This window comes from Physella acuta, unplaced genomic scaffold, assembly GCF_028476545.2.
Source record: "Physella acuta isolate Inbredline_101_S28 unplaced genomic scaffold, ASM2847654v3 ptg000534l, whole genome shotgun sequence".
NCBI classification, from domain to species: Eukaryota; Metazoa; Mollusca; class Gastropoda; family Physidae; genus Physella; species Physella acuta.
The window spans coordinates 147501-161783 of record NW_026732053.1 but is presented as its reverse complement, the minus strand read 5'-3'; the positions used below and the strand labels follow the sequence as shown (position 1 = coordinate 161783).

The 14283-nt window shown below is 36.9% G+C and overlaps 1 protein-coding gene across 1 annotated transcript in view; it reads left to right on the top strand.

The window, feature by feature from the left end:
* The first annotated feature begins 7847 nt into the window (after positions 1 to 7847).
* Positions 7848 to 14283, top strand: part of LOC131945805 (neuroligin-4, X-linked) — a 118911-nt gene continuing 112475 nt past the window's right edge. Inside the window, exon 1 of the mRNA XM_059306404.1 lies at positions 7848 to 8938. Within this exon, the coding sequence (XP_059162387.1) occupies positions 8479 to 8938 (460 nt within the window). The 5' untranslated portion in view covers positions 7848 to 8478. The remainder of the gene's footprint in view (positions 8939 to 14283) is intronic.

Sequence of the window (14283 nt, the reverse complement as noted above, 5' to 3'; positions counted from 1 at the left end):
CGCTATTTAGTTGTTTTATTTTCTAATTTTCAGTAAATCATAATCTGTGAATTCGACAGTACCAATGCTGCCCCTGAAAATATTTGCTTTAAAACACTATCAGTACGTCGTTAAGGACGATACTACCCCCACCCTCCTTTCCCCCAACCCCTACCCTACCCTAACCTACCCCCCCCCCCCCCCGTGAAAGCAGCCTCCTTTTAGTTACCTCCCCTAAGTTTAAAATAGTTTCAAACTAAATTATCTGCCCCTAATAGCCGTCACTAAACCCGGCTCTACGATTAATGTAAACATTTAGCGTGAACCACAGCTCACCAGACCATGTAGGGGTGGGGTGATAGGGAGCGCGCTTACAGCTTGTTTTCTAGCGTCTCCCAGAAGAGAATTATATATATATATATATAGATACATATTAAACTGAACATCTTCGCATGTAAGTGTTTGTATTATCATAGTGTGTTGATGTGTGTGTGTGTTAAATTAGTTTTTAGCAGTTAAAAGACGACATTGAAAAGTAAAACAAAATCTATTTATTTCAATTATCCTATAACGGAAATTAAACTTCAGACTATGTGGTGAGCACACTTAAAACTCTAGTGAGCATCAAAGCCAAACTTCACATACAACTTGGGCAGAAACGTCCGTTCAATTACCACACAATAGTTAATCGATTGTAGTTTTATGCTGAAACTAGTGCTCGCTGCAACGTTAACTTTCTCTCTAAAATAGAGAAACACTGTTTTAAATTTTTTTATACAATGAAGCAGTGTTTACTTTTAGCTACATTTTTATTATCAGTATAATTTTCTTCCTCTAAAAAGTTGACATTTATGCAGTGGCGTAGCGAGGTCGGGTGTCACCCGGTGCGCCACTTAATGGTGTCACCCCCCCCCCCAGAGGCATAGAGACCCTTTCCAGGGACAAACTTTCAAATTTTCGATTTACACCCCCCCCCTCAAACTTTCGATTTGTACCCCCCCCCTCAAGTTTTCGATTTGCACCCCCCCTCAAGTTTTCGATTTGCACCCCCCCCCCCCTCAAACTTTCGATTTGCACCCCCCCTCGAGTTTTTCTCTATATATTTTGCTATTTTTTGCCTTGGTGTCACCCCCCTATATGGTGTCACCCGGTGCGGTCCGCACCCCCCGCCCCCCCCCCTTACTACGCCCCTGCATTTATGTATGCATTTTTTTGGAAGTGCATCACTAATCTGTCCATATTCTTCTTCTCGAATTTAAACATGGAATACATGATTGATAAAAGTATATGTAACGATGGCTTTTAGGTTAAATACGGACAGAGGCGAAGCTAGAGGAGGGCGGGTGGGGCGGCTGCTGTGGGCGTCGACTTAAGCCCCTTAGTTTTAAAATTGTTCTTCCTCGTTTTAGAGCCCCTTAAGTCTTAAGGGGCGCTAAACAGGAAAGAAAAAAAATTAAAACTCATTTATTTCTAATAGCCGCATTAATGATTTATACACTGTTGAAGTTGTGAATACAGACTGTATTTGGCTTTAATGAATTTGTTAACTATGTTCTACATCAATTAAATGACATCAAAATATAATTTTTTAAGGGGCAGTGACTGGTAAAAAGAAACCCCACCTCTCCAAATGGGTGGGGGGAGGGGAAGCGATTTCGACGATGTGAATGATTGAATTTAAATCGGGAGGGGGGCACACAATTGATAGTTCGCCCAGGGCGCTTGAATGGATCACTACCCCTCTGAATACGGAACGGAAAAAACGTGACGATAATTAATAACAGACTCCCACCTAATGTAAAAAAGAATGTGTACGTATACTTAGTACAAGGTGAGAATGTGACTATCGACTAGCACATACACCCAGTGGCGTAGCGAGGTCGGGTGTCACCCGGTGCGGTCCGCACCCCCCGCCCCCCCCCCCTCGCTACGCCCCTGCATACACCAGGGCATACGTACCCTCGAACGTAGCAACATTTTGTACAACCCACTGCGATGTTCAGTAACACAACAACGATTGAGTACGCAACATTAAAATCCAATAAACCAATTTTTGTTGCTGAGTATTAATAACTACCCTATGTTGTGTTCTCAAATCCTAGCTGTGATCAGATTAACACTCAATTCATCTATGTATGTTTTCGGGGGAGGGGGAGGGGGTTCAATCGATGTGCTGCCACCCGCGCTGTTTCTGACACGTGGTGTCTTTTTGCCAGGTAAAACAAACACGGCTGACATTGATCGCACATGCCAGTTTGGCTTAGATTAAGTAGTGTAAATAAAGACATATTAATGTTCGCTGTTGCGAAAAAAAAATGGCAACAACCGGTCTAAAAAAAATATGCATGTCGATTAATCATACTTCGCTTGTTACGAAATGAGGTCGTTAATCTAAATCAAGAATAAATTTGTTAACGCTAATTGTTAACTAGTAGCTCATATTGGTTGGACAGCTTAGCATATTTTTATTATCCATATTAAAAGATATTTCGGGAAGAAAATCTGGTCAAAACATCAGTGGTAGAAACATAAAATTCCAACCTTTACATAACTCACAGCAGCATATTTTTGACAAAGACGTAGTTTAGTTTAGAAATCGAGTGGGTGGTAAATATTGACCAATCGAACACGGCAAGGCATCCATCTGTTGAAAACTTAAACAAAACACTGGATTCTTTGGTTACATCTGTTTGTGGTTTTGACAACTGATCAATACGGCCAACACTGGGTCCTGCCTTTATTCTAGTGTGTGATCATGGCCAACATAGCCAGACGTGTTAAAGAAATAGAAGAAAAACCTGCACGATTTAAACAGCAACAGCACGTCATTTTTAGGGGTCCCGTTATTGACGTAAGTACACACTAGATTTTCTTTAGGGATCCCATATATGACGTAAGTACATACTAGATTTACTTTAGGGACCCCATCATTGACATTAGTACATACTAGATTTTCTTTAGGGATCCCATACATGACGTAAGTAGGCGTACACACTCGATTTTCCTTAGGGATCCCATATATGACGTAAGTACATACTAGATTATCTTTAGGGATCCCATGAATGACATTAGTACACACTAGATTTTCTTTAGGGATCCCATCAATGACGTAAGTACACATTAGGTCACTACTGTTTATAATCCACGTCCAATGATTAAATCCGATTAGATTCACTGTTAAGATTCCAACCACACAAATGTAACAACGGCTGTATATCAGTTGGATGGGGGGGGGGGGGGGGGAATTCGAAGCGATGGTTGGTTGAAAGTTTTGGTCAAGTAATATGTGGTCTTTGGTCATTCTACCTATACCAAATATTAGAGGCTGTATATCCGTATAGGTCAATCATTTCGTTGTTAAGTTTACCCTTGCCCGGTGGCGTCACCAGGTTGGGTGTCACCCGGTGCGAAACGCACCCTCACCCCGCCACCGCCTTTTTACACCACTGTACCTATTGTCTACTATCTAAACAAAAAACAAAAAAGTTATTCCAATAGCATAATTCTCGGGAGTAGACCAAAACGTTGACGAAAGATCAACTACAAAAAAAAGCATCTGTTTTTACTGGTGTCCAAAAACAAAGTTAAATCTACCGTAAGAAATGAGATAGAATAAACGAAGAGAACTTTTCAAAAAAGGAATAAAAAGAGTGCAATTAAAATTAATGAACTAATTAAGCATCGGAACAAAATCTTTTTTTTTAGTGTACAAAAAGTGACTGGGGCTTTTAAATTAAGTTTTGTGTGGGAGACTCCCTAAGTTTAAAGTGCTAGAGGGTTTGCGATGTTCTCGGCTGAGCTGTCCTTGAAGAATGACGGTTTCAGTTGATGGAAGATATTTAAAACTCCAGTACTGTATAGAGAGCAGAAATGTTTAACTGTTTGTTCTTTTTAAACTTTCTTGTAAGTTGTATGTATGCTGAGTATAGTGTAGAAATATTGTAATCGTGAGCAAAAAAATCATAATCGAGATTTTGTCTTTAACATCTATCTTATTCGAACAAAATAGTTTTTAGAATAGTTAGAATGTGTGTCTGTCTATGAACACTATAATGTGAGTACCATTTTATTTAGGTGTGTGGACGGAAATTCATATATAACTATTGGAACTTAACTGTGTATGTTTTTATCAACCTTTTTAAGCGATACCCTAGTTTGGTTTCTCAAAAACGTTCGGAATTTGATAATTTGTTTAGCCTCTTCTCATAAAGCAACATATTCTAAAAATAAATGTTTTCTCGAAAAACTTGCATCGAATCACAAACTTACCTATCATTTCTATAGCCACAGACATATCTTTTACATAAAAATATAATATAAGATATTATATTTTAGAATAACGAAAAGAACGCGCTAATGCATGACTTCGACTACAATATCATAAAAAATATTTCTTAAAGTAAAATTGGACTTTTATTTTCTCCCATACAAACACGCAGCTAAATTAAGCTACAAGTTTACCAAATCTGGATATGTTCGTTTTCTTATCTATGATCACCAAATTTTCTAAAAATCCGGTTTCATAATTTCAGGATCTAAATTTGGCAAGCAAACCAGCATTTTATCTGGCCATCCAAATCTTGAAGTTTTAAACTGGTCATAAATCAACTGAAACACGAGAACGGTCTGTGATCCACTGGATTTAGAAAACATTGAACTATTCATTTATATCTAAAATATATGGAAACTACTGCATATATTTGGTCTGTGTACTTTTAAGTTTATATAAATACATATTTTTAGTTACAAATTGTATGCGAAGTTAGGCAGTACATTTGTTTAAAGATTTTGGTTTTATAAAATGAGAATAAACATCCTAAACTTAAGTCAAGCGACCTGAGATCAATATGAATTATATTCTGATTACTTCGTGACGTGTAGATATAGATGTCAGCTTTACTGAAATGGCTAAAATAGATTAAAACGTACATCTGATATTAGTTACAGTAAAAATATCATTCTACTTTACGTAATTAAGGTACGTTTATCTTCCTTATTATCTAAAGACTGTATTATTGGTTATTCTTTAATTACAATGTTGAATTCAGGATCTGTATTTGAAATGTTTAAGTTAGGGTCGACATACGATAGGTTTTTAAGTTATGACAAGTAGAAGGATTGATATACTTGGTGAAAAGCGACGATCCTTAATGTAGGTACCTTATCACGGCTAAATCTCAACATTTCTCAGCATTCGTTGAGCTGTTCGGTAATTTTTACGAGCTAGATACATCGTGTCATCTTGGCATGTAATAAGAAAGTTTCTTAAATGTAACACGTCACTCATTTGTAAGTCTCAATCTCCCTCCCCAATCCTTCACATCAGTCTGCAAGTTGCCCCCCTTTATGAGATTATTAATCCTTCCGCCGCCCCAATGCTTTGCAGCAGTCGGTTAGTTGTCTTCCCTCCCCAATCATATACATGGGTCTGAAGCTCTCTCCCCCTTTCCCGATTCTTCAACTAGGTCTACAAGTAGTCTACCTCACCAATCCTTCACATAGGTCTACAAGTTGTCTCCCGTTCCTCAATCATTCACATATGTCTGCAAATTGTCTCCCCTCCCAAATCCTTCACATGGATCTACAAGTTATCTCCCTTCATAAGACTCCCATCTGGCCAGTAACTTCCCCTCAACGCTACTAATCCCCAAACTTTTATCTCCTCACGTATTAAGAAGTGTCGTGAGAGCAATCAGCTTTCATTCAACGTGATATTGTTTTTTTTTATGACCATACATTCACAGCCTCGTTACAACCCACACTGCTGAGTCATTATTTTAACACAATTATGATGCAGGTTTCATCAAGCCAATCACACCCTGTAGTTACTTTTTACGTGTAGATATAAGTATATAGTTAAATTACTTTATTTTCTAGGTGGTAGAGCGCTTTACTACCAACCCGAAAGTCCCGAGTTCATTCTCTGGTATTTAAGTCATTGTTGAGATCATTTAACACCTAATAGTAGGGGGAAAAAGTGGCTCCCGGTCAAAAATCCCCTGGACATAAACCCCCCTGGACATAAATTCCCCCGACATAAACCCCCTGGTCAACCCCCCCCCCCCCCGCGATATAAACCCCCTGGACAACCCCCCCCCCCCCCCCCCCGCGATATACGCGATATAAACCCCCTGGACAAAAACCCCCCAATTGAGGTTTATATAAGGAAAAACCAAAGATGATGACAACCAAAAAATATCGCGGGGGTTTTTGTCCAGGGGGTTTATGTCGCGGGGGGTTTTAGTCCTGGGGTTTTATGTTTGGGGGTTTATGTCCAGGGGTTTTTTGACCGGACACCGAAAAAAGTAAAGACGGCTGGGAATCGTACTGACCACACTAAGCATTCATATGACTTGGTCACAGACACAAAAGATCCATTTCATCTGTCGTTTCGACTGCCTAGGTCCGAAAAAAAATATTTTTTATATTTCTAGAATATCTATGTGTGAACGGTCTTTTTATGATGCATGCAAAGGATATTTGGAGAGTGAATGGGTTGAATTTGATGCCCGAAATGTTCAACCAAGTGGGGGAGAAACAATGAAACCTACGTCGTGTAAAGAAACACCTGTAAGATACCTGTGGTCGAATATTTGAACATACTATTGCTAATCATAAAGTCTCGAGTTCGACTTCGGGTTCAAGTCCGTAGATTGTCTCTGAGTCCACCCAGCTCTAAACGGTATCTGACTTACTTTAGAGAAAGTAAAGACGCCTGGGTGTAGTGCTAACCAGATTATCTCTTCATAAGCTGAAGACACAGGTACACGTGAACTCTACTTCATTTGCCCAATGGACGATCAGTTTCGAAAGGGAACTTTAGGTTGTACGTGTAGGATGCGTATACCCTCTTTTACATCTTAAATTATATAGCTGTAAGTGTAAACTGTGAATAATAACTTTATAATAATTTTTTTCATGCAAAAAATGAGTTGGTGTTTAATCAATCGGTCTGCTTTGACTGTATTTTTTAAACCACAAAGAACAGTACCAAAAATAATCCTTGTTACAACTCATATTAAACGCGAATTGGTGATTAATTGAGGATTTTATGTTGAGGATAGATCGATCTGTCAATGGTGTAGGTTACACTGTGATAGTTTCCCTTGCTATTTACACTGCCAATGTTAAGATGGATGGGTTCTTAATACGAAGTGTACACACAAGGCGTTATATTATAGACAAATTCTCTTTAGTGGTATGGTAAGCTTCAGGGATTGTTAAAACTCTTGGCGTTTGTATGCTAGATGTGTATTTTTTTTATTTTTTTTAATAGATGTGTATGAATTGCATTTATATAACACTAATGTTGACATACGAATTTAGATTTCAAACAAATATTTCATGAATAATTTTCACATGTGTATTTGGTATAGTTTTTGTTTAATTATGTCACCGTAAAAATGTTGTGCAATTTTTAAAACAGTTCTAGGATACTGATAGTTAATTATAACGTTAAACCTATCACCTACTAGATCCTAACCCAAGTCTTATTGAAGCCCCAAACTTTATTTATTTTGTATTAAAAAAAAACATTATTTTTCCAGCTAGAGTTAGCTAAAATGCATATTTTTTTTAAAAAAGTGATATAATTTTCTTTTTTCGTAACAATGAATTTGAATTAACATTATATGTAAATATTGTTTTTTTTTAAATATTAAATTATGCACTTTCTCCTACAACAGGTTGCAAAAGGGTGTGAGATGAAATGTACAAAATGTTCAACACTTTATATGGCGATATGTTTCACAAGTGAAAACATACAAGGGTCAAATGTGTAGACTCAATGTCTTAGTCAACCAAGCCTGTCGTGATTGTGAAGGAGGTTTTGTATCCTATACCTAGAGGATCAACGTCATAAACCTGGAGGTTTAAAGTCTCAAACTTATGAGGTTTATCTTCATAAACCGTAAGGTTTATCACTCCAAATCCTCAAAAGTTAATACACAAAGTATGTATGCACTAACAAAACTCATCAACGTCCCTATGTAACAAAATCGAACATCGAAACTCCTAACATCGATCAGGCTAAAGCAAAGATTTGTCTAGATAAATTCTAAAATCCTATAAGCAGTCACCCCCTCCATTTAAGGGAATATTTTTCACACATTTTCTTAGCTGAATTCCCCCTCGAAATCTTATGCTAATACAAGTTTTAATTTAATCAATTTTAACGAAGCCCGCGTACAATGAGTTGATAAAAATCTAATGAAAATCAGATCTTAAACTCCAGGAGCTTACGTGAGGGAATTGTCTAAATGCTCATGATTGTCAACAGAGCTAAGAGCAACTGGAAAAATACATCTGTTATTTCTTCCAATGGGATTAATTCATTATGCGAGAGAAGAATTCCTAACACTAAGTCTTGTGTTCTGTGTTTGATGGTTAACGAAATCCCATTTTCTAAATTTAGTTTTCGCGGCGGGAATTGTTTCAAAATGAAAAAGATTTAAGATACATTTTTGTTTTTTATTTTCTTGATTAGTTTTGGACACCAAGATGATGTTCTTCGCGAGAATGCGGTACAAATTTCTAGAGCAAGCGCTGGTTTACGTTCTATTTTTAATACCTTTGCTTCAAAACGGATTCGGTCGTGTGGTGATTAAAGGGTTAAGTGACCGTATTGTTTCCACACGGTACGGGAAAGTCAGGGGTGTGTTGGTGGAGTTTGAGAACCAGTTACTACGCAGAAGAGTCGAGGCTTACTACGGCCTGCGGTACGCCGACCTGGATAACGGCGGGATGAGGTTCATGCCTCCGAAAAACCCAAAAGAAAACTGGAATGGGATTCGGGTGGCCGTTGACCACAGTCCGGTCTGCCCCCAACCGATCAGACACGAGCGGGATTACAGCCAGCAGCTACCCGAGGGTCGGGTGACCCATCTTAGGAATATTACACCGTTCCTGAGTAAACAGATGGAGGATTGCCTTAATCTAAACCTGCACGTGCCTATTCAAGGTAAGACTACTCTTTACTTTACTTTAATTTTTTATTTTTTTTAAAATTAACTTTACAACACCCTTCCCTTCAACCATTTCCAAATATCCCATTTTTTGTGACATATTTCACTCGGAAATCACCTTTCAAAACTCCGACATCAAATAGATATATACACTAAACGACCTACCAAGCAGTCCATTATAAATTAAAACCCCACAAACTAACCCCTCCTCCTACACACACATATAAACCCCACACACTTAAATTCCTACTACCGCAAACCCTCACAAAAATGAAACTCATAAACATAAACCTTACAAAACTAAATCCTCAGAACTTAATCCACAACTACCCCCTTCCCCCCCCCCCCCCAAACCTAAACCACCACAAACTCTAAAACCCTGACGAATATTATTCCATATAAAACAAGCTTGTACTCGTAACTCAGCCTCCGTGTTAAGCACTTTGAAAACACAGATCACCATTTTCTGCTATAGGACCACAACTTAAACAGGCCATCCTTTACCAAAAAAGTACCTTATTGAACCAGGTCTATTATTTACTGTTATGTATCATTACAGTAAAACACGCATATTCTGTGTAAATATAAGACAACTTAGTCGTTATTTATTAACATGTTGCATGAGATAAAAAAAAACAGCAATACGAGACAACACACACACATAAACATAGACAGACACACACATATACACCTACTATATGTGTATATCTGTGTTTGTGTGTGTGTCCATGTATGTCTTAATATAAAAAAAATCATTCCTAAAATCGAAGCACTCAATCCACTGCCTAGCAAGATTTTCAACCTTGATTTATTACGTCCTGAGAGGGAGTATAACTTTTGCATCAAGTTTAACAAATCTAATATTTAGCTACTTCTCCTCCATTTTTATCTGGCCAGCCGGCCGTCCATCTTTGGTTAAGTTTTACAGACAGAGCTTTTAATGACTGGAGCGGGGGTGGGGGAGGGGTGAAGTTAGGCAAAATATTAAATAGAATTTTTTTTTTTTTTTTTTTTTTTTGCAATTTAAAATATTGTCTCAAGTGCGTCTTGCGTTGATGAATTGAGTTTTTATGTAGTCAGAATGTTTTTTAAGTGTGTGATTAATCACTCGTGGGAAAATCGCTGAAGCCGCCCTCCAAAAGGTTCTAAACGTATCTAAAAATATTGTAATCGATACTAGTTTTAGGGTTAAAATTAGAGTCACGAATCAAAAACATAATAACAATGATAAATCATTAAAAGGGAGGTGTTGATTTTTTTTTAAACCAACTTTTTTATCTTGAATGAGTTAGGAGCTATGTTGTTTTTCTAGCAAAATGAACGATTGTTATTTGGACGGGTTCCGTGTTGGTTTTGTGATTGCCTTTTGCACACACGTGATAGCAGTGAATGATTTCAATTCGCCCGGGGGTCGGACTACGTGTGGCCTCCGGGGATGTCAAAAACAGCTCGGCTACGTGTACAAAAAAAATGTTACCGTTTAAAACATCAGGAAAATATTGGACAGAACACGCAATAGAGAGTAATGTCTGAGGAGCTCTTTGTGAACACAGATATTTGTTGACAGTTTGTAGAGTATTTTAGTGAACACAGATATTTGTTGACAGTTTGTAGAGTATTTTAGTGAACACAGATATTTGTTGACAGTTTGTAGAATATTTTAGTGAACACAGATATTTGTTGACAGTTTGTAAAGTATTTTTACGTTTTCTAAAGTGTTGAAGCTGCGTTAGATTTTTAAATAGTAAAAATCAAATGTAAACATTTGAATTCTTTTTTTTTTATGTTTGCGGTGAGCAAACCAAGAAAATACAACTTTGTTAAATCGGTAGAATTACTTACGCCACAGTGCAAATTAAATGTTAGCGGGATAAAATACCTGTGTTTCTTTTATAAACCAACAACCAAAGTCATTAAGAAAAAATAAAATAATTACTATTCGGACTAGTAGGTCGTCATGAGATAGCTGAAGCAGAGTTTATGTCACCTCTGAAGAAGCAGGTCAGCACTTTGACTTATTTCTTTATTTGAAAGGATTTCATACATATATGGGTCCCTGATTCAAACTCCAGACTTACAATTTGTAATCGTGTGCCCTAACCCTCAACCACGCCCTTGCGTTTATTGCTATAGGGCTGGTAAGTAGGTCACCAACCAGTTCTATGGCTCATGCAGGTTTTATTGAGCCGTAGAACTGGTTGGTTACTACTTACCAGCCCTATAACTTTCACCATTTCAGTACACACTGATATTTGATATCTCTAGAATTACATACGCCATTTTCGGCTTTCAAAAAAAACCAATGTTTGGTGTCTATAATATTCTATTCCGCTTCAACTGAAATCTTTTGCCGTTTGAAGAATCTGTCTGATGTGCTGGATATACATTTTCTCTAACATTTTTCTCTCCTTAATCCTTCCCTACGACGCGCAATCATTTTTTTCCTCTTTATCCAAGCCAATAATTGAATGCTCATATTTTTTTACCCCCCTCTTTCCCTTCCCGCTATCTTTGGCGCTTCTCTCAATGTTAGCGTCATTGATATCAATTTTTCTCTCTGTCTCTCTATCATTTTTTTAGTGGGTGGGGGGTTGGAGGTGGGGGGGGGGGAATATATTTTTATATCTTTTGATCTTCTCTCTATCCGGCTATGTCAGCGTTTATGCCCTTACTTTTAATGGCTACCGGAAATACGTCAGTGTTGTGAAAGAGTGATGGAAATATGGGAAGTCTAACAAAGTACAAGCGTCTGGGGGCCAAGTGTAGGAGGGTATAGATTTTAGGAATTGTGGGTAAAACGGCGGATAATGGTATTTTATGAGTGTGTAATATGAAAAAGGTGGCCTATAGTATACTGCAGAGGCGTAGCGAGGTGGGGGGGGGGGGGGGGGGGCGGAGGGGACATATGTCCCCGGGCGCCGACCCTTGGGGGTGGGCGCCAAATTGAAATTTTGAGGGGGGGTGCAAATGAAAAGTTCGAGGGGGGGGGGGTGCAAATCGAAAGTTTGTCCCCGGGCGCCGGGAAGGGTCGCTACGCCTCTGGTATACTGAAGAGTATTTATTGGTTAAATTTTAATTATTAACATCTAATGATTAACATTTATTGATTAACATTTAATCATTTACATTGATTGATTAACATAATTTTACTGATTAACATTTACTAATTAACATTTACTCATTAACATTTACTGATTAACATCAATTTTACTGATTTACATTTACTAATTAACATTTAATGATTAACATATACTGAATAACATTTGCTGATTAACATTTACTAATTAACATTTATCTAGGGCATGAAAACAAAAATCCAATCTTAAAAGGTAAATAATTTACAATGGAAATCTAGGCTAATAGAAAAATTAATATATTTGCAAATGTTTATAATTGAAAACAGATATTATCTAGATAAAGACGGAAACTACAACAGATACGTAATGATTTTCGCACCTACTGGGATAGGAAATAGAAATGTTGATTTAATTTTGTGAGTGTGTGCGTATGTGTGTGTGTGCGTGTGTGTGTGTGTGTGTGTGTGTGTGTGTGTGTGTGTGTGTGTGTGTGTGACATTAACAGACACGGAATACGCATGCGATGAAAATAAACGAGAAATAAACCAGAGCATAAAGAAAACGAGCATACAATCAAATTGATGTTCTGATGAGCTATGCGCATAAAAAAAAACAAGGATGCGTCAGATACGAAATTAATACAGAAATAAAAATGTCGTTGGGTATCACAAGATCCTAATTATTGTTGGTATTCAATATCGTTGGGGGTAATTGTGAGCAATACGAATCTGTGTTTACATTTAAATATTGCGATGTGTTTATTTTTTATCCCATTATTTTTCGTAACTTCTTCGTTCTTAATTTTTAGTGTTGGAAGGGATCGCGCCTTATCTGCCAGAGGGTTTGAAATCGAGACTTTTTCCAATATATCAACTATGAGCATTTGCCGACTCGACCACGCCTCCATCACAGTTAAGGATACGTGTCAACTGGTTATGCGCCATTGAGGCCATTGACTCCGATTTCAGCCTGCTTTTTTTTTTTGTGGAGTTGCTTCCATATTTGTCAAACCAAGAACAAACTACAAGGCAGCAGTTGTTTGATTTTGGAGTTGTCTCTCCTAGAAGAGTGGCTGTCCCCAGCTAACGAGCCTCATCTGTCGAGGGTTCCAACTCGAGACTTTTTGATTAAGCAATCATGAGCTTTACCGACTCGACCACGCCGACCACTTTTCGTAACTAAAGTTGTATATTAGTGGATTGCAAATGAAACCAACACACTGAAATATCGACGTAAAACCTGTGGAACAAACATCAACAAAGACCGTCTTGGTAATTTCTTAACCGGTCATCTCTCCCCGACCCGTGGATATAAATCTTGATGCGCCACAATCGGCCGGTGGCTCTACCGAAGAGAAAGGGGAGCGGAGTCTCAAGTCCAATGTGGGGGGCCGGGGGTCAAGCGGGAGCTAACTCTTGGTAAATAGGACGTGAGGGAAATCAAAGACATTTTTTATCTTATGGTTTCTTCCATTTAGCCTGGCTTTCTAAACTTCTGATCAATATATATAAATATATATATATATATATATATATATATATATATATATATATATATATATATATATATATATATATATATATATATATATATATATATAAATTATATATATATATATATAAATTTTATATATATATATAAATTTTATATATATATATATGCGTATATATGTGTGTATAATCGTGTGTGTATATATACTTTAACGAATAATGTGTTTAAATAAATATATTTTGTAATATATACATTACATTGAATGCATTATATATATATATATATATATATATATATATATATATATATATATATATATATATATATATATATATATATATATATATATATATATAATTTTACTTTCGCATTTGAGTTAGCGGCTCTTCAATAAATTAGCGAAACTTTGAATGATAATGTGAGTTATGAGATAGCGTGCCCTTTTCCTCCTTCCAATATCACTATCTGTTTTATGATTTCAAAAGACAAAATGTGTCATAATTTTTTTTAAAAAGCTCATAAATAAAATAAAAGCTCATTAAATAAAACACGGATTATAAAACTTAAAAACTAAAAATCCCATTTGTGAAAGAATTTTATCGAATAATTAAAAAAAAAAATATATACATTTTTATGATTGGATTGCAGTTTTAGCATTACAGTTTTTATAAATCCGGTTATTAGATATATTTGAAAAAAAGTATTTGATTTAATTATTTGAGAGGGGTAGAGTGAAATATACCGATCTTGTAACTTAACGTTGTAGACTGGGA